General features: G+C 44.9%; 1 protein-coding gene across 2 annotated transcripts in view; it reads left to right on the forward strand.

Moving 5' to 3' along the window:
- The window catches only part of LOC142295403 (receptor-transporting protein 4-like), a 34990-nt gene extending 15686 nt beyond the window's left edge, over positions 1–19304 (forward strand). For both annotated transcript variants that reach the window (XM_075338507.1, XM_075338506.1), the window contains one exon: positions 18323–19304. In XM_075338507.1, coding sequence (XP_075194622.1) covers positions 18323–18758 — 436 coding nt within the window. In that variant the 3' untranslated portion in view covers positions 18759–19304. The remainder of the gene's footprint in view (positions 1–18322) is intronic.
- The last annotated feature ends 2813 nt before the right edge of the window (positions 19305–22117 follow it).

Raw genomic sequence — 22117 nt, forward strand, 5'->3', positions numbered from 1 at the left:
ACGGCATCAGGCGGTCTTTAGCTTGACATGTCTTGGTAATAAGAGTCACACAGCTGAGGAGTTGTGGTCAGCTCTGCGGTCCGAGTTTAATAAATGGTTGTCTCCACTCAACCTGCAGCCTGGTAAGGCCGTGTGCGACAATGCTGCAAACCTGGGTGCGGCCCTTCGCCTGGGCAAGGTGACACACGTACCTTGTATGGCTCACGTGTTGAACCTTGTCGTGCAGCAATTTTTAACACACTATCCCGGCCTAGATGGCCTTCTGAACAGGGCACGAAAACTGTCTGCTCACTTCCGGCGTTCAAGCGCCGCAGCTGAGCGACTTGCATCGCTCCAGAAGTCTTTCGGCCTGCCGGTTCATCGCCTGAAATGCGATGTGGCGACACGCTGGAATTCAACTCTACACATGTTACAGCGACTGTGGCAGCACCGCAGAGCCCTGGTGCAATACGTCATGACGTATAGCCTGGGCCAACGAGATGCAGAGGTGGAGCAGATCACCCTGATGGAGTGGTCTCAGATCAAGGACCTATGCACCCTTCTGCACAGTTTCGACATGGCGACGAATATGTTTAGCTCTGACAATGCCATTATCAGCATGACGATTCCAGTCATTTACATGCTGGAGCACACGCTAAACACTATTCGGAGTCAGGGGGTGGGACAACATGAAGGGGAGGAACTACAGGAGGATTCATATGTGCAAGGGACAACAACATCACCAAGATCCAGACGTTCATCATCACCAACGCAGCAGGCATGGGACCATGGGGAACAGGGATCGACAAGGGCGCATAGTAGCAGGCGAAATGTTGAGCAAGGTGCAGGAGAACATGAAGAAATGGAGGACGAACTGTCCATGGACATGGAAGACTCAGCGGATGAGGGAGACCTTGGTCAAATTTCAGTTGAAAGAGGTTGGGGGGAGATGTCAGAGGAAGAAAGAACGGTTAGCACCTCTATGCCACAAACACAGCGTGGACTTGGTCCGCATGGCTGCGCAAGACACATGAGTGCCTTCTTGTTGCACTACCTCCAACATGACAGTCGTATTGTCAAAATTAGAAGTGATGATGACTACTGGATTGCCACACTATTAGATCCCCGGTACAAGTCCAAATTTTGTGACATAATTCCAGCCATAGAAAGGGACGCACGTATGCAGGAGTATCAGCAGAAGCTGTTACTCGATCTTAGCTCGGCTTTTCCACCAAACAACCGTGCAGGTGCAGGGAGGGAATCTCCCAGTTGTAACTTGACAAACATGGGACGGTCTCGTCATCTTCACCAGTCTACCCGTACCAGTAGGACCGTATCTGGTGCCGGTAACAGCAATTTTATGGAATCTTTTCATAATTTTTTTAGACCCTCTTTTGCAAGGCCACCAGAGACAACAAGTCTGACACATACTCAACGGCTGGAGAGGATGATACAGGAGTATCTCCAAATGAACATCGATGCCATGACTGTGCAACTGGAGCCTTGCTCCTTTTGGGCTTCAAACATAGAAAAATGGCCAGAGCTCTCCAGTTACGCCTTGGAGATTTTGTCGTGTCCAGCTGCCAGCGTTGTCTCTGAACGTGTATTCAGTGCTGCTGGGTGTGTGCTGACAGATAAGCGCACGCGTCTGTCCAGTGACAATGTGGACAGACTGACGTTCATCAAAATGAACAAGTCATGGATCCAGAAGGAATTTACTACCCCTGTGTCATCCTGGGGAGAGTAAATGCTTGTGGATTTGGAATGTGCTTGATGCAAATCAAAACATCCTGTTTGCAACTAGGGCCCAAGTGCTGCCACTGATGGGGTGGGTGTCTGTGTGGCCCAATTTTTGGAAAAAAAGGGAGACTCCGCTTGGAGTAACCCTTGCTTGCTGTGTTTTTAAAAGAAGCCAAGATGAACAGAGCTGGGATCAGGAAAGACTTTGCTACCTACCCCGGTGTCATCCTGGGGACGGATAAGAATGGCGTATTTTTGAATGTGCTTGATGCAAATCTAGCTGTGAAGTGTACAACTGGGGCACAACTGCTGCCACTGAAGGGGTGGGTGTGTGTGGGCCCAATTTTTGGAAAAAAGGGAGACTCCGCTTGGAGTAACCCTTGCTTGCTGTGTTTTTAAAAGAAGCCAAGATGAACAGAGCTGGGATCAGGAAAGACTTTGCTACCTACCCCGGTGTCATCCTGGGGACGGATAAGAATGGCGTATTTTTGAATGTGCTTGATGCAAATCAAAACATCCTGTTTGCAACTAGGGCCCAAGTGCTGCCACTGATGGGGTGGGTGTCTGTGTGGCCCAATTTTTGGAAAAAAGGGAGACTCCGCTTGGAGTAACCCTTGCTTGCTGTGTTTTTAAAAGAAGCCAAGATGAACAGAGCTGGGATCAGGAAAGACTTTGCTACCTACCCCGGTGTCATCCTGGGGACGGATAAGAATGGCGTATTTTTGAATGTGCTTGATGCAAATCAAAACATCCTGTTTGCAACTAGGGCCCAAGTGCTGCCACTGATGGGGTGGGTGTCTGTGTGGCCCAATTTTTGGAAAAAAAGGGAGACTCCGCTTGGAGTAACCCTTGCTTACATTGTTTTTAAAAGAAGCCAAGATGAACAAGTCATGGATCAGCAAAGACTTTATCTACGTACCCCGGTGTCATCCTGGGGACGGATAAGAATGGCGTATTTTTGAATGTGCTTGATGCAAATCAAAACATCCTGTTTGCAACTAGGGCCCAAGTGCTGCCACTGATGGGGTGGGTGTCTGTGTGGCCCAATTTTTGGAAAAAAGGGAGACTCCGCTTGGAGTAACCCTTGCTTGCTGTGTTTTTAAAAGAAGCCAAGATGAACAGAGCTGGGATCAGGAAAGACTTTGCTACCTACCCCGGTGTCATCCTGGGGACGGATAAGAATGGCGTATTTTTGAATGTGCTTGATGCAAATCTAGCTGTGAAGTGTACAACTGGGGCACAACTGCTGCCACTGAAGGGGTGGGTGTGTGTGGGCCCAATTTTTGGAAAAAAGGGAGACTCCGCTTGGAGTAACCCTTGCTTGCTGTGTTTTTAAAAGAAGCCAAGATGAACAGAGCTGGGATCAGGAAAGACTTTGCTACCTACCCCGGTGTCATCCTGGGGACGGATAAGAATGGCGTATTTTTGAATGTGCTTGATGCAAATCTAGCTGTGAAGTGTACAACTGGGGCACAACTGCTGCCACTGAAGGGGTGGGTGTGTGTGGGCCCAATTTTTGGAAAAAAGGGAGACTCCGCTTGGAGTAACCCTTGCTTGCTGTGTTTTTAAAAGAAGCCAAGATGAACAGAGCTGGGATCAGGAAAGACTTTGCTACCTACCCCGGTGTCATCCTGGGGACGGATAAGAATGGCGTATTTTTGAATGTGCTTGATGCAAATCAAAACATCCTGTTTGCAACTAGGGCCCAAGTGCTGCCACTGATGGGGTGGGTGTCTGTGTGGCCCAATTTTTGGAAAAAAGGGAGACTCCGCTTGGAGTAACCCTTGCTTGCTGTGTTTTTAAAAGAAGCCAAGATGAACAGAGCTGGGATCAGAAAAGACTTTGCTACCTACCCCGGTGTCATCCTGGGGACGGATAAGAATGGCGTATTTTTGAATGTGCTTGATGCAAATCAAAACATCCTGTTTGCAACTAGGGCCCAAGTGCTGCCACTGATGGGGTGGGTGTCTGTGTGGCCCAATTTTTGGAAAAAAAGGGAGACTCCGCTTGGAGTAACCCTTGCTTACATTGTTTTTAAAAGAAGCCAAGATGAACAAGTCATGGATCAGCAAAGACTTTATCTACGTACCCCGGTGTCATCCTGGGGACGGATAAGAATGGCGTATTTTTGAATGTGCTTGATGCAAATCAAAACATCCTGTTTGCAACTAGGGCCCAAGTGCTGCCACTGATGGGGTGGGTGTCTGTGTGGCCCAATTTTTGGAAAAAAGGGAGACTCCGCTTGGAGTAACCCTTGCTTGCTGTGTTTTTAAAAGAAGCCAAGATGAACAGAGCTGGGATCAGGAAAGACTTTGCTACCTACCCCGGTGTCATCCTGGGGACGGATAAGAATGGCGTATTTTTGAATGTGCTTGATGCAAATCTAGCTGTGAAGTGTACAACTGGGGCACAACTGCTGCCACTGAAGGGGTGGGTGTGTGTGGGCCCAATTTTTGGAAAAAAGGGAGACTCCGCTTGGAGTAACCCTTGCTTGCTGTGTTTTTAAAAGAAGCCAAGATGAACAGAGCTGGGATCAGGAAAGACTTTGCTACCTACCCCGGTGTCATCCTGGGGACGGATAAGAATGGCGTATTTTTGAATGTGCTTGATGCAAATCTAGCTGTGAAGTGTACAACTGGGGCACAACTGCTGCCACTGAAGGGGTGGGTGTGTGTGGGCCCAATTTTTGGAAAAAAGGGAGACTCCGCTTGGAGTAATCCTTGCTTGCTGTGTTTTTAAAAGAAGCCAAGATGAACAGAGCTGGGATCAGGAAAGACTTTGCTACCTACCCCGGTGTCATCCTGGGGACGGATAAGAATGGCGTATTTTTGAATGTGCTTGATGCAAATCTAGCTGTGAAGTGTACAACTGGGGCACAACTGCTGCCACTGAAGGGGTGGGTGTGTGTGGGCCCAATTTTTGGAAAAAAGGGAGACTCCGCTTGGAGTAACCCTTGCTTGCTGTGTTTTTAAAAGAAGCCAAGATGAACAGAGCTGGGATCAGGAAAGACTTTGCTACCTACCCCGGTGTCATCCTGGGGACGGATAAGAATGGCGTATTTTTGAATGTGCTTGATGCAAATCAAAACATCCTGTTTGCAACTAGGGCCCAAGTGCTGCCACTGATGGGGTGGGTGTCTGTGTGGCCCAATTTTTGGAAAAAAAGGGAGACTCCGCTTGGAGTAACCCTTGCTTACATTGTTTTTAAAAGAAGCCAAGATGAACAAGTCATGGATCAGCAAAGACTTTATCTACGTACCCCGGTGTCATCCTGGGGACGGATAAGAATGGCGTATTTTTGAATGTGCTTGATGCAAATCTAGCTGTGAAGTGTACAACTGGGGCACAACTGCTGCCACTGAAGGGGTGGGTGTGTGTGGGCCCAATTTTTGGAAAAAAGGGAGACTCCGCTTGGAGTAACCCTTGCTTGCTGTGTTTTTAAAAGAAGCCAAGATGAACAGAGCTGGGATCAGGAAAGACTTTGCTACCTACCCCGGTGTCATCCTGGGGACGGATAAGAATGGCGTATTTTTGAATGTGCTTGATGCAAATCTAGCTGTGAAGTGTACAACTGGGGCACAACTGCTGCCACTGAAGGGGTGGGTGTGTGTGGGCCCAATTTTTGGAAAAAAGGGAGACTCCGCTTGGAGTAACCCTTGCTTGCTGTGTTTTTAAAAGAAGCCAAGATGAACAGAGCTGGGATCAGGAAAGACTTTGCTACCTACCCCGGTGTCATCCTGGGGACGGATAAGAATGGCGTATTTTTGAATGTGCTTGATGCAAATCAAAACATCCTGTTTGCAACTAGGGCCCAAGTGCTGCCACTGATGGGGTGGGTGTCTGTGTGGCCCAATTTTTGGAAAAAAAGGGAGACTCCGCTTGGAGTAACCCTTGCTTACATTGTTTTTAAAAGAAGCCAAGATGAACAAGTCATGGATCAGCAAAGACTTTATCTACGTACCCCGGTGTCATCCTGGGGACGGATAAGAATGGCGTATTTTTGAATGTGCTTGATGCAAATCTAGCTGTGAAGTGTACAACTGGGGCACAACTGCTGCCACTGAAGGGGTGGGTGTGTGTGGGCCCAATTTTTGGAAAAAAGGGAGACTCCGCTTGGAGTAACCCTTGCTTGCTGTGTTTTTAAAAGAAGCCAAGATGAACAGAGCTGGGATCAGGAAAGACTTTGCTACCTACCCCGGTGTCATCCTGGGGACGGATAAGAATGGCGTATTTTTGAATGTGCTTGATGCAAATCTAGCTGTGAAGTGTACAACTGGGGCACAACTGCTGCCACTGAAGGGGTGGGTGTGTGTGGGCCCAATTTTTGGAAAAAAGGGAGACTCCGCTTGGAGTAACCCTTGCTTGCTGTGTTTTTAAAAGAAGCCAAGATGAACAGAGCTGGGATCAGGAAAGACTTTGCTACCTACCCCGGTGTCATCCTGGGGACGGATAAGAATGGTGTATTTTTGAATGTGCTTGATGCAAATCAAAACATCCTGTTTGCAACTAGGGCCCAAGTGCTGCCACTGATGGGGTGGGTGTCTGTGTGGCCCAATTTTTGGAAAAAAAGGGAGACTCCGCTTGGAGTAACCCTTGCTTACATTGTTTTTAAAAGAAGCCAAGATGAACAAGTCATGGATCAGCAAAGACTTTATCTACGTACCCCGGTGTCATCCTGGGGACGGATAAGAATGGCGTATTTTTGAATGTGCTTGATGCAAATGTAGCTGTGAAGTGTACAACTAGGGCACAACTGCTGCCACTGAAGGGGTGGGTGTGTGTGGGGCCCAATTTTTGGAAAAAAGGGAGACTCCGCTTGGAGTAACCCTTGATTGCTGTGTTTTTTTATAAATGATCCAAGCTGCACAGAGCTGGGATCAGGAAAGACTTAGCTACCTACCCCGGTGTCATCCTGGGGACGGTTAATTATGGCGTATTTTTGAATGTGCTTGATGCAAATCTAGCTGTGAAGTGTACAACTGGGGCACAAGTGCTGCCACTGAAGGGGTGGGTGTGTGTGTGGCCCAATTTTTGGAAAAAAGGGAGACTCCGCTTGGAGTCACCTTGCGGTGTTTTACATGATTTTAGAAGGGCGTGCCATGCCTATATCTGTGTGTCCTCCTCTTTTTCCTTGTCCAGCTGTTTTGTTTTCGCATGAGTATATGTCCTTGTCACTTTCCAATGTGTTTGAGTTGTTTGTCACCTTTAGGACACCTTTGAGGGTGTTTTCTAGGTGTTTTTCTGTGTTTGTGATTGCCTGCCATTGTTTCCTATGCAGTTCGAGTTCGGTTCGTCGAACGTTCGACGAACCGAACTCGAACGGGAGGTCCGTTCGGCGAACCAACCTCGAGCCGAACCGCGACCGGTTCGCTCATCTCTACTGATAACTGAGCCTAATGTGTATGGATGCCCCTGACAAAAGATTGTCGGGGGGATATAAGGCATGTCATATTTTGCCTGCAGATTACTTTGTTCTATAATGGGTCATTTACACTGCAAGATTGACAGGAGAATTTCTTATTTTTCAAAGTAGCAGGAGACATCTGCCCTTGTTGAAGATTTTACTCTCATATGAGGAGACAACTCAAAATCACCTTCAAGGACCAATATGCAAGAGTGTCTGCCCCTCCCAGGATTACATCTGCTTTTATACTAATACATTCAAAGAAACAGCTGCAAAAAAAAATCATATGAGCCTTGAAAGATAGGTTTGGTAATTCCTATGCCCATCAGATAATGGAACTTTTCATTTACAATAATCTGTTGCTTGGCCTTGAATACATCCTTCAGACTCCCACTATATTGTCTAGACAGGAGAAGCATACATAAATCAGTAGATATAAAATAATGAATACAGACAATTAAGACTACTTATATTCAGCTACTAAAAATATACAGTATATATAAGTATATGAATGAGTTGTTAAAAAAGCTCATTTCATGATTACAGTGGGGAAAAAAGTATTTAGTCAGCCACCAATTGTGCAAATTCTCCCACTTAAAAAGATGAGAGAGGCCTCTAATTGACATCATAGGTAGAAAGCAACTATGAGAGACAAAATAAAAAAACAAATCCAGAAAATCACCTTCTCTGATTTGGCCAGATTTTTTTTGAAAATTATGGTGGAAAAGAAGTATTTAGTCACCTAAATACATGCAAGATTTCTGGCTTTCACAGACCTTTAACTTCTTCTTTGAGAGTCTGCTCTGTCCTCCACTCATTACCTGTAGTAATGGCGTCTGTTTGAACTTCCTATCAGTATAAAAGACACCTGTCCACAACTTCAAACAGTCCCACTCCAAACTCCACTATTGTGAAGACCAAAAAGCTGTTGAAGAATACCAGAAACAAAATTGTTGCCCTGCACCAGGCTGGGAAGACTGAATCTGCAATAGGCAAGCATCTTGGTATGATGAATTCTACTGTGGGAGCAATAATAAGAAAATGAAAGACATACAAGACCACTGATAATCTCCCTCAATCTCCATGCAAGATCTCAGGGTCAAAATGATCATGAGAACAGTGTACAAAAATTGCAGAACCACACGGGGGCCTAGTGAATGATCTGCAAAGAGCTGGGACTACCGTAACAAAGGCTACCATCAGTAACACACTATGCTGCCAGGGACTCAGATCCTGCGGTGCCAGTCGTGTTCCCCTGCTTAAGCCAGAACATCTCCGGGCCCGTCTAAAGTTTGCTAGAGAACATTTTAATTATCCAAAAGAGTATTGGGAGAATTTAATATGGCCTGATGAACCAAAGTAGAACTGTTTGGTAGATACACAACTCATCATGTTTAGAGGAGACAGAATGCTGAGTTGCTTCCAAAGAACACCATACCTACTGTGAAGCATGGGGGTGGCAACATCATGATTTGTGGCTGTTTCTCTGCAAAGGGACCAGGACGACTGATCCGTGCACATGAAAGAATGAATGGGGCCATGTATTGTGAGATTTTGAGTTCAAACCTCCTTTTATCAGCAAGGGCATTGAAGATGAAACATGGCTTAGGGTACCTTCACACTTAGCGATGCAGCAGCGATCCGACCAGCGATCTGACCTGGTCAGGATCGCTGCTGCATCGCTACATGGTCGCTGGTGAGCTGTCAAACAGGCAGATCTCACCAGCGACCAGTGAACAGCCCCCAGCCAGCAGCGACGTGCAAGCGAGGCTGCGCTTGCACGGAGCCGCCGTCTGGAAGCTGCGGAGACTGGTAACTAAGGTAAACATCGGGTATGGTTACCCGATGTTTACATTAGTTACCAGCGCACACCGCTTAGCTGTGTGTGCAGGGAGCAGGGAGCCGCGCACACTGAGCGCTGTCTCCTTGCTCTCCTAGCTGCTGTACACATCGGGTTAATTAATCACCATATCACTTTGAAACGCGTTAAAATTAACCACCTTTTCGTCCACATTTTGTCAACATACTGTATATCTTATGGCTATCTAATCATTCTCCAGCAGCTCAGAGACAACCACATTGTTCTTCTGGTTCTGCTTTGGATCTTTCTCAACCTTAGGGCTCATGGCTTCTGCAGCAGCTGTTTGTAAGCTATATACAGGGTTGTTTCAGGCACAACCTTAAAAATTGCGCTCGTTTTTCCACAGCTCACTCTAAGGGTATGCTCACACATGCATATAAAATAATCGGTCCCATTTTCATCCAGAAACGTTGGATGAGTTAAATCCATTTGGCATTCCATATGTTATGCAAATGTGTGGTTTTTTTTTTCTTGCCTAGCATCTATATGATGTGTATGCCATCCATCTGCAATGCATGTTTTTCTTAGCAACTATTCTTCTACAATCATTTGCAGAGTTCTATGCTACAGAATGGTAATATATCCATTAAAAACGGATGGCATAGGGATGTTCCGTAACATCTATTTTTTTCATGTACCTGTAGACTTGCATTAATGAGTCTCATCTGTTATACACGGCCATATGCAACATGTTGTGAATTTTTCCTCAGGCTTTACAGATTACAGCTGAAGAAAAAAATTACAGATCAGCACTAAAGCCTGTAGTAGGGCAAAATTCCCACAGAAAATCACAATAGTCTTCAAAACAGAGCAATATTGACAGTGTGTAATAACTCGCGATATTGTTCGATTCTCGCAAAACCAGATCTTTCAACTTGCTTAAAAATTATCGCTTGTTGGCATAAAATTTCACGATGTAATAAGTCCCTAACACCTCGTTTACATGTTTTTATGGATTCCTGCTCATTGAATAACATGGCTCTGAGTGCAATCTGATTTCTATTCTTACATTGCACTCATCCTTTTAATATGCAAGTGGGAGCGAGCCTTGAGAGGCTGCAGCCAGACAAGTTTGGCAGTGGCTTTCTCATAGAGAACACAAGAGCGCTCAGCAAAGTGAGTGCTCATGTGAATGAATGATATGGCTGAGATACCGTGTTTTTCCAAAAATAAGACCTCCCCAAAAATAAGCCCTAGCAGGGATTTTCAGCATTTTCAGAGCAAGGCTTAAATATAAGCTCTACCCCAAAAATAAGCCCTTGTGTCCATGCAGCTAAAAAAGAATATTGCAGGACACTTCATTATAAACAGAGGGCACTCCGCAATCACACTCACCAGATGCCCAGCGGGAGGAACTGTAATGATCGCACACCCACAAATATCAGATCACCCACACAATCACCCATCAGATCACACGCACTTAGTACATCCAGCGACACTGATTTCTTCTCACCGGTAGACTCCTGAGAGGCAGTGCAGTGGAGCAATGCTTGCTTACAAGACCTGCAACATGTGAGTTCCTCCCATCGTTCCCTGTTTGCCCTGTACCGCTGGGTGTGGTGAGTGAGTGAGTCTGTGTGTGTGTGATCTGGTGTGTGTTTATGAGTCTGTGTGTGTGTGTGTGATCTGATATGTGTGCAATAGACAGAGGGATACATATATAATAGATACATGATGGATGGATAGATAGATAGATAGATAGATATAGATCGATAGAGGGCTAAACAGATAGAGGGATAGATAGATAGATACATGATAGAGGGATAGATAGATATAGATAGATATGTCGCGGGCGGAGGAGGGGACGCCGCGCTCTCCCACTGCTCGGGTCCGGCTGCCGCTGCTGCCGCGGCCTGCTGTGGCTCGAGCGATGGGCCGGATCCCGGGGACTCTAGCGGCGCTCCTCGCCCGTGAGTGAAAGGGGTTTGGTTGTGGGGATTGTTTATTGTCCATGACGCCACCCACGGTTGTGATGATTAGGTGGACACCACCGCTGCTCTGGCTGGGGATCCCGCGAGTGGTGGTAGGGAGCAGCCAGTTGTTGATTTGCCCCTCCGTGGGTAGGGGATTGGTGGTCCCGGGGCCCAGTGATGGGGTTGGGATGGTGGACAGGCAGGTTATGGGGCCTGTGGAGGTGCAGGGGCGCAGGGGCAGCGCTGTGCCGCACGGCACGGAGGTACTCACTCAGCCAGTAAACATGACACAGTTCTCGGTAAACAAACGGCTGGTTGGACGGGTCCCTCGGACGGTTGCGGTGCTGTTGTTCCCTGCAGTTGACGGTGACGGTCTCTTCCCTGCACCTATGTGTAGTCTGTTGGTAGCGATGGATTCCCACCGGTAACCCGCTCCCCAGCCTGGATATGGGCCGGAGGAGCCCCACTCTTGCCCGCAGGCGCTGGCCCTGGGAAACTGGTGCCTTGGCGGTGGCGGCGTCTCCCCTTAACGGTCGGACTGTTGCCTTCAATCGGGACTTGGTTGTTGGGAGACAGTCGTCCCCTTCACTGACGGATTTGGCAAATTATGGCGACTCCTAGCCTTGCCGGGATCCGAAAGGCCCCTGCCCTGGTGCTGACTGTTCTTTGTATACCGCTCCGGTACCGCCGGGTCACCACCCGTCCACGGTCCTTTCGGCAACCTCCGAGCAATCTCTCCTGCAGACGGTCACCGCCGTCTGCCAACCTTGCTGTCTCAGTCCGGGGCACACACCCGGACCAACTTCAGGCTTCTTGCTGTCACTTTTCTTCACTTACTCTACTTTTCCTCCTTCCACTTCACTGTTTACTCCTTCCACTTTCAACTCTAACACTCAACCGCCTGGTTTTCCCGCCTCCAGGGCTGTGAACTCCTCGGTGGGTGGAGCCAACCGCCTGACCCACCCCCTGGTGTGGACACCAGCCCCTGGAGGAAGGCAACAAGGATTTTAGTTTTGACTTTGTGTGTACCTGCAGGGAATGTGGGGTGCGTGTGGTGTAGTGACCTGTGACCCCTGGCTTGCCCAGGGCGTCACAGATAGATAGATAGATTATAGCTAGATAAATAGATACATGATAGATAGAGGGATAGATAGATAGATATAGAAAGATAGATAGATTATAGCTAGATAGATAGATACATGATAGATAGAGGGATAGATAGATATAGATAGATAGACAGATAGATAGTTTATAGCTAAATAGATAGATATATGATAGATAGAGGGATAAATAGATACATGATAGATACATAGATACATGATAGATAGAGAGCTAGATAGATACTTAGATAGATAGATAGATAGATAGATGATACATGATAGATACATGATAGACAGATAGATAGATAGATAGATAGATAGATAATAGACAGAGGGATAGATATACCGTATAACAGACACATGATAGATAGATAGATGAATTGATAGCTAGATATATAATAGATAGATAATAGACAGAGGGATAGATATATAATAGAGACATAATAGATAAATACTGCATCTCTTTGTAGGTGAAGGAAAGAGTCAGATTTATTTGTTCCCATTAAACTACTATAAAGAAATGAGAAAAAAAATACAAATACATATATAAAAATTTGTCTTTATTTTCACCATTTTGGATTCAAACCAGTAACTTTTAAACATGGGTCTAGCATCCCTCATAGCTGTTCTAGCTGTTGAGTCACTAGAAATTATGATGTCAGAGGGAGGATTTTAAATAGATGAGTCTACATTGCAGCCTCAGATTACACAGGACACAGAGCTCCATTGTACAGAGCAGCGTCTCTATGTTCTGTGTTCTAGAGGGAAAGAAAGAGGTTTTTTTTCTCATAAAGTTACTAAAAATAAAAAAAAGTATTACACTTTTTTATAAAATAATAAACATCACAAATCAGCAAATAACATGGACATATTTGGTATCCCTGTAATTGTAACGACCTGAACAACACAGCGAACAGATAATTTATGCGGCTTGGTAAATGGCGTAATTTTTTTTCGCAATTTATCTTTTTCTTTATTAAAACCCATAAAAAATGTAATAAAAATGTATTGTTGAGGCTGTGTTCACACGTAGTGTAAGGCTATGTGCGCACGTTGCATTCTATTAGTCACTGCATGTGCATCTCAGAATGCAGCCGAAAAGCTGCGTTCTGAGATGCATTGTTACTGCAGAATTCCTGTTGAATTCATGCGTTCTGGATGCTTCCAAAATGCACATTTTTGACAGTGCGGTCCCACTCAGCTCTGCAGCATCCCCATAGACTTGCAGCAGAGCCGAGTGGGACCCCACTGTCAAAAAGAGCATGGCTGGCTGCGAGACAGAGCCGCGCGATCAGAATGAACTCAGATGAATTTTACCCGATTTCTTTGTGATCGAGCAGCTCTGTGCATGTGCCGCAGCTTGATTTGTGGTCACACGTGAAGGACTCACCTGTGATCACAAATCCTCTGAGTGACTGCAGTGAGCTGCGCGATCAGCTGTGCTTTCACTCAGATTACTCGCGGCCACTGCTGCAGTCCTCCACCTGAGAGCGGTGGCTGCGAGTGACCTCAGTGACAGCACAGCTGATCACGCGACTCACTTCAGTTGCTGCATGGAGCTCACAGGAGCGGCGATGTTCTACTGCCGCTCCTGTCAGCTTCCGATGTAGCAGAACTGAAAGCATCGTGGGACCTTGCGTGGATTACGTCGGACCTGGAGGTGTTTTTGAGGGTTTAATAAAGTGGTGAAAGAGGGTGTTTTTTTGTCTTTCATTACAAATAAAGGATTTTTGGGTGTGTGTGTTTATTTTCTTTAACTTACAGGTTAATCATGGAAGGTATTTCGGGGAGACGCCTGCCATGATTAACCAAGGACTTAGTGGCAGCTATGGGCTGCTGTCATTAACTCCTTATTACCCCATTTGCCACCGTACCAGGGCAATTCGGGATGAGCCGGGTAGAGTCCAGGGACTGTTGCATCTAATGGATGCGGCAATTCCGGGCGGCTGCTGGCTGATATTGTTAGATTGGTGGGCTCCCCATAACGTGGATCTCCCCATCCTAAGAATACCAGCCTTCAGCCATGTTGCTTTACCCTGGCTGGTATCCAAATTGGGGGGGACCTCACGTCATTTCTTTTTTAATTATTTTTTTTTTTTACTGCTCGATACAGACACGCCCACCGGTGGCTGTGATTGGTTGCAGTGAGACAGCTGTCACTCAATGTGGGAGCGGGTCTGACTGCAACCAATCATAGGTGCTGGTGGGTGGGGGAAGCAGATTAATGAGCGGCCGGCATTTTCAAAAGAGAAGCCGCCACAGTGTGAACGCCGTGCAGCGCCGCGCCGATGATCGGGGATCGGTGAGTATGAGAGAGTGGGTGGGAGGGAGAGACCGACATGGACAGAGAGAGAGATAGAGACAGCGAGAGAGAGAGACCGACCGACAGAGAGAGAGAGACCGAAAGACCTGCCTTTGTTATGTCAAAAAACCATGCGGATCGCAACAAAAATGCAGTGCAAACGCACTGCTTAACATTTTGGTAGCCTTTTTCTACAACTCATTAAGTTCAATGGGTGTAGAACGCTGCCAAAACGGACAAAAAAAGTGACATGCTGCTTTTCTAAACGCAGAGATTTTATCATATTTTTGACAATCAAAACGCTGCGTTTCAAAAAGCATTGTGCGCACAGCTTTTGCATGATTCTCATAGACTTTGCAAGGGATCCAGAATGCATGCAGTTTGACAATGTGACGCTGCTGCTCAAAACGCTGCAGAAACGCAAAAAAACCCCGCAACGTGCGCACATAGCCTAAATGCTTAGTTTTTTCTGCAGGTGTCCGCACCACGAGCCCAATAACATTCTTCTCTGGTTATTGCGTGTCTACGGTATTTTTTTGCATTATCCCCCTTATTTGATACATGTTTGGTGCAGATCTGAATCCTGAAGCCTATAAAGAAAAAAACCATCAAATCCGCAGAATTCAGCAGCGTCTTTAGATGCAAAAGGGGCGGAAATTTCATGATGTCTCATCCACTTTGCTTGGACATTTAGTCCATGTTCACACATAGTGTAAATGCTGCATCTTTTTCTGCTGTTTGTTTGCACATGTATTCTGCTGTGTTTAATTGTCCAAGCAAAGTCGATGTGATTCCATGAAAAGACGTTGCTGAACTCTGCGGTTTTGGTGCTTTTTTTTTTTCTTTGGAGGTTTCTATGTGGAGCTTAAAAAACGCAGGAAAAAGCTTATCTGTACAATAAAAACACTTAAACACGCAGATTCACATGTGAACCAAAACCGCATTAAATAATGGAGAAAAGGCATAAAAAAATGCTGCAAAAATGGATTGTGCAGATTGGTGCAGACAGCGGCAGAAACAAAAAAAAAACCCTGAATTTATGCAACATGTGAACATGTCTTTATAGATATAAATAAGCAATATGTCATATAGTGACACATATACATATAAGAAAATTTTGGCTGCTATGACTATGAATGAACAGTCCGGGGCATCTGCTGAATGACCCTTACTGCCAAATGGGTGTGGCTAGGGATGTGGTTAGGGGCATGATCAAAATTTGCTGCGGCAACTTTTCTTCAAAAGTTGGGAGGTATGAAGGAAGTAGAGGGACCACCATCTTGGGTGCAGTCTGTAGTAACTGAAAATAAAGAGAGGATGTGCTAGAGAAAGATACAGTAACATCTGCATGTGAAAGCATTCCACTGGGACTAGAGCAGCGGCAGAGTGAAGCTGATCGTGACATGACTAGAATCTGTCCAGATGGTAGATCATTTCTGCTAGGAACATTACTGAAAGATGAATAAGGCTGGTACCTAGCTTGAGAGGTGATGGATAATGCTGAAGAGTCAAGTTGCAGTCATCAGCTCTATGTTCGGGTTCCTATACTGTATATGCGCAAACAAAAATCATTTTACTCATCCTTTCCTGCTCCCACGTCGCACAGCATCTTCTCTGTGCCACAATGCATTTCATCTGGATGTACACCCTCAAGTAGACATCCAGCTGAAGCAGTGGCTGGGGTCAGCAGACCCCTCGCCACCACCACAATCCCTGGCCCCTATAATCGTCCCACCCCTGTTTTCAGCTTACCTTTCCCCATCAGCTGCTGTGACTTCTCCACCTACATGGCTCTGTGCTGCATGCTAGACCGCGGAATGATGCACCCTGCACTGCCCCACTACCCCTTGCTCCACCACATGGCTAATTTGCATGTGATGCACTTGAAGCACTTCACATGAAAATTAGACATGTGTAGAGGCTAAAGTGACACGGCCGGCCCCCTCTGCTGTGGCTGTGCCTAGGGCCCAGTGAAGAGGGGGCCCGGGGCTTAATAAAGTTAAATAATTACCTCAGTCCAGGTACTGGCCATTCTCTTCACCAGGCCCCATACTCCAGCAAGTGTTGTAATGCCTTGTTGTGGCCCTGATGGCAGAGGAAATAGCAAAAACTAAAAACTGAAAAATCGCCAGGGGTAAAGGCGTTAAATAAAGGGGACATTACCAGTGTGACACATTGTCATAAATGACAATTAAAAGCAACACATTAGCAAGTGATGTTTGTCTCATTACAAACATTTGCAAGAGCAGTTGTCCTCTCATAGTGTTGTCAGCTCTGCTGCAAAGCTATACTAGATTATAACATAATAAAGCAGAGTAGAACCTTATCCCATTATAACCACAACAAGCACATTTGCAGTTGTATTCTCACAGTGCTCTAAGCTCTGCTGTACTGCACTTCCCTTACACTGGCTGCCTGTCAGATGGAAGCTGAAGCACTGTGAGAAGACAGCAGCTGCAAAAGACAAACATCGCTTCTGCTGTACTGTATTGACTGATATTACTGTAGGGCTGTTTGTGAGTATAAAACCAGACTGTCAGTCAATACATGTCTCACACTGGTAATGTCCCCTTTCATTAAAAACGTCTGGAGGAAGACTGAGGAAAATCTGTGTCCGGCCCATAGATCCTAATAGCTTGTTTGAATAGAAAAAAAAAACCATGTTTTTCTCTGGAATAAGACATTGGATTGCAGACATCAAGGTATCATTCATTCTGCTTTCTATGACCTATATGCCCATGATGGATTAGAATAGTTGATCCTACTGACAGATTCCCTTTACAAGACTTAAGGCTTGCAGATCCAGTACTTATCTTACTTTCTCTTTCTTAAATGGTAGTGTGTTTTTGACAGGTGTCAAACACTTATATGGATAGACGATAATTCCTATCTACAGATGTTGTAGCATTATGCTCAGGCTGTCCAATCACTACAGTTAAGTCATATATGCTGGTAATGGTCCCTTCTCTCTGGCACATTCTTCTTCTGAAGGATGTCAAGGAATGTTGTTCCTGATATTATTTATTAACAGTAGATGTGAGAAAGCCAGTAAGATACTGGTTTGCCAGCCACTGTATGTGCTAGGGGTTGTCCGGACTGTTTGGGTATATGGAAATAAAACAATACAGTGAAAAACCTAGCAGTACATTTTTACAAGTGGGTAATGATGGAAATCTACAACTTGCAATTTCCCAACCTAGTTTCTTGAGGGATACAGCAAGCCTGGGCTGGTGGCTCTCGCTCTTTAGGGGCCATATAGCAGCTGGCATATGCTCTTTTGACTATACAAAAATTAATGATGTTTGGAATCAACCTTCATTTCCATAAAGTATGTGACACACTTGATCATTCTATCATTTTCTAAATTTCAACAGAGAACTGTAAGGGGCCCTTTGCACACTACGACATTGTAAGCCGACGCTGCAATGCCAAGCGCGATAGTCCCCGCCCCCGTCGCAGCTGCGATATCATGGTGATAGCTGCCGTAGCGAACATTATCGCTACGGCAGCTTTACATGCACTCACCTGCCCTGCGACGTCGCTCTGGCCGGCGAACCGCCTCCTTCCTAAGGGGACGGGTCGTGCGGCGTCATAGCGATGTCACACGGCAGGCAGCCAATAGAAGCGGATGGGCAGAGATGAGCGGGACGTAAACATCCCACCCACCTCCTTCCTTCCGCATAGCCGGCCTGGACGCAGGTAGGAGATGTTCCTCGCTCCTGCGGTTTCACACACAGCGATGTATGCTGCCGCAGGAATGAGGAACAACATCGTAACATCGGTCTTTCCCAAATCATGGGAATGACAAACGCTACTCTGATGATACAATTACGACGCTTTTGTGCTCATTAATCGTATCAAAAATGCTTTACACACTACGATGTCGACAGCAACGCCGGATGTGCGACACTTTCGATCTGACCCCACCGACATCGCACCTGTAATGTCGTAGTGTGCAAAGTGCCCCTTAGTGTTGATTAAAGTGTTTCTAATACGTATGTTTTTTTTCTCTCTTTCTCTTTAGCTTTCGCTGCTTAAATTGTAAACGCACTTGGAACTCATCAAAAGTATTCATATTATTCAGTATGAAACTAAATACATATCAGCGACATGGCAGTGTGGCAATGAGGATTTTCAAACAGGGATGTCAAAAATGCAACAAAATGCAAGAGCCTATAATACCACCTGAAAATATAGAAAGCATCATCAGCAATGTCGTTAATCATATCCAGAAGATATTTTATGGGAAACAAAATGTGAATGATGACCGTCCACCAAATGTTACTAGTAATCTGGATGGCCCGCATGATGAACAGCATTGCGAGGCTTGCCAGTTCAATTTGTGCGATAAACAGATGACCTCTCAAGAAACATCATCATCACTGGGTTTGATATCTGCTCTTGTCGGGATTGGTGCTGGTGTTAGTGCATTGGCACTGATGTACCTAGCAAAAAATTAATTAGTCTTTAAAGGCTATTAAATTCTTTGACATAATTTTACATATGTTAGAGGGTAAAAAAATAAGTAAAAAAAATGATAAGTAAAAATATAGGTAAAAAAAGTTTGTTTGCAATCTTTATTTCTTCATTCATGAATTGCAGTTTGCAGCTTATGCTTGTTTACATATTTCTCTCCTGGGCATGTCCCTCTCAGTAATACATGCTGGATATGAGAGGTCTGTGTCCAGGATTATGCTGCCTATACTAGCTCTCATGTATCAGCAGAGCTTAAAAGGGTATTCCCATCTCTAGGTTCCTTGGAGGTTTAAAATAATAATATTTGCAAATGTGTTGCCCAGGGTATGGGGTATTCGGTCCTGGGTGTTATATAATTGGGGAATGTCACTTTGGTGGCTGTTGCCCGCTCCCGTGCCCTGGGTGCTTTTTGAAAAGGGGATATTTACAGGGGATTGTTGAATAATGTACACACGTGACGCCACTTGCGGTGTTGCGGCTATGTGGATGGAGCCGCCGCTGCACAATGTTCACTACTGGGGCTGGTGTTAGTGGCAGTCTGGATGTTAGGCCCTCCGCAAACAGGGCAAGCCCCAGAGGATAGAGGAGACATACGGGTGTTGAAAGAAGGTAGGCCACAACAGGAGTTTCAGTGTAATTGTTTTTTTTTACTCACTGCAAGCTGGTAACTGGTCACCCGAGGCCGGCTGGTCTTAACTGCAGGTCCCCTTAGTCCCAGTGCCGGTTTAGTGACCTGGTGGCTTCTTTCCCTTGCACCTGTCTTTGGTTGGTGGGTCCAGTGGCGTAGAGCGGCTGGAGGTCCCCTCCTGGTTGTCTTCTTCAGCAGTCCGTATGACGGTGGCGTGAACCCTGAGGGGTTGGAATCTCTGGTCCTGTCCCCGGTTCTCCTTTTGCTACTAAGTCCCGAACTTCAAGGTCAGTGAGATACTTGATGGTCCCCTCACTGTGCAGATTTTATCAGGTCTACCTGGAGGGTTTGCCTGACCTCAGGCAGGAATCAGGAGAACTATACTAAATTTCTAATTGGAAGTTATTTAGTAATAGTATTATTTTACACCTACTACATATCGGGATAGGGTCTTGGAAATGGGAATAACTCTTAATAATAATAATTTCTGAAGTGATTTCCTCACATGCTTTTCTCCCTATCTACAAGCTGTTTATCTGCCTTCTCTAGTTATAGTTTCCCACTCTCAACACTCTGATTTTGCCTGTACTGTCTCCTTCCTGTTGCTAGGGAATCTGTCACCCGGTTGTTGCTCCCCCATCTGAGAGCAGCATAATGTAAAGGCAGAGACCCTGATTCCAGCAATGTGTCACTTACTGAGCTGTTTGCTTTCATTTTGATAAAATTAATGTTTCTCTGCCACACAGGTAGCAGCTTTTTGAATGTGGAGCTCTATATCCCCTCCTACACCACTGATTTGCAGCTTTCGGCTCATGTACAGTGTATACAGAGAGCTTACAATCAAAACTACACTATGTAGCCCAGTAAGTGACACATCATGTTGAAAGATGGAGGGGGAGCTGCCTGAGCGTTGATGGATTTGTGTCATATTTTGCAGCCTAGTTAGGTGAAGCAGCAAAATGTAAGAAATTCTAAATACATGCTACTTAGAAAGCTCCACATGACAAAATGAGAGACTGCAGAATTCACCAGTGATGAAAAGATTCTCTTACTTATTTGAATCACTTGGTCATAGGATGTAACAGATTGGTAACAGCAGTTCTGCACATCTCCACATTTCCTCACACTGCAGTTTTTTTCAGCACACAAACTGCAACCAAAACTGCAACCAAAACTGCAACCAAAACTGCACCTTGTCAGAGAGAGCCTGGAAATGTAAAAAAAACAAACGCTTGTAATGATGGTGTATTTTTGGTGCTTGTTGGATGCTTTTTTGCCGCGTTTTTGTTCATTGTGATTTCATGTGATTGTCAGTATATAAAGTGTGAGAAAACTGCGACAAAAAAGCAAGAAGAATGAACATGCTGCATTTTTTTGTCAGAAGTTTGTGACAAACTGCTGACAAAAAAAAAATACAACATGCCCACAGCAAATCTGAATTCTCATAGACTTTGCTGGGAAGTCAAAAGTCATAACTTGCTGACAACAAAACTGCACCAAAAAAAGCGACAAAAAAGCAACAAAAACTGCAACGTGCGCATGTAGCCTTTATCAATGCTGAGTGTCACAGAATTTCTTTCCTTTTAGGCCTTGTGCATTTTTGTCGTGTTTTTTTTCATACGTTTTTGGTGCTGTTTTGTGACAAAACTGCATGCAAATCCTTATGCTAGCAAAGTGAATGAGAATCGTGAAGATTTGTGCAATTGTGAAAATAAACTGCAGCATGTCAATTCTTTCAGCATTTTTGCAGCAATTTTCCACCATAAAATGCATAGAAAACGCATTAAAAAATGAATGCAAAAAAAGCATCAAAAACGCACCAAAAATGCGACAAAACACTCATTTTTTTCTGCTAAGGGATGCAGATTTGGTGCAGAAAATTCTGCAACCAAATACTCAGCATGCGCACGTAGCCTTCTAGTCTTTGTTAATCTGCTGGAGCAGCACCAAATAGGTAATGAGAAAATGCGACGCAAGAACATTGTTTCACAGTCTTATGTGTTTCTTATTTCTTAACTGGAGGTTTCTAAATAGGAATAAACCAAGCAAAAAAAAAAAGCAATGTAAAGGTGTACATAGTCTTTAAAGGGACAAATGTGTTATTTTAGATAATAAAATTAAGTGATACATAGATTTGTGTATCTTACAAATAAGCATTAAGTAATCAAAACATCTGCTTAATAATTCTTTTTAATACATTTTCTTTACAACTACTTAAAATACAATTCTTCGGAAAACATGGCGATCACCTACGATGATTATTCAGTTCAGCCACACAAAAAAGTTATCCTCATTATTTTTCACTCACTTTTTTTTAAATTCTTTATTTAACATTTTAGAATACAACATAGATGGGTAGGGAACCTTGATGACACTTTCTTTAAATTATGACAATGTGGATTCAGAAAAAAAAAATTAAGTATATTAACAACTTATAACACTGTCAGGTGGTTTCAGGAATAAAGGAAAGGGGATGTAAGAAGAAGAAGGTGGAAGGGGATGGGGGGAGAATTATGAGGAAGAATATAGGGGTATAATACGTGAGAGAGTAAGATAAGAAAGGGGGAGCAACAGGAGCAAAGACAAAGAAGAAAAAAAAATAAAACCTGCTAAGTTTTTCTGTTTTTTTTTTAATCGAAATGAGACTTCTCATTGCATGCTGATCAGATGCAACTTTTCAACTAAGTTCTTAGTATGATAAAGATGCATTTAGCC

The sequence above is a fragment of the Anomaloglossus baeobatrachus genome, chromosome 3 (assembly GCF_048569485.1).
Source record: "Anomaloglossus baeobatrachus isolate aAnoBae1 chromosome 3, aAnoBae1.hap1, whole genome shotgun sequence".
Classification (NCBI taxonomy): Eukaryota; Metazoa; Chordata; class Amphibia; order Anura; family Aromobatidae; genus Anomaloglossus; species Anomaloglossus baeobatrachus.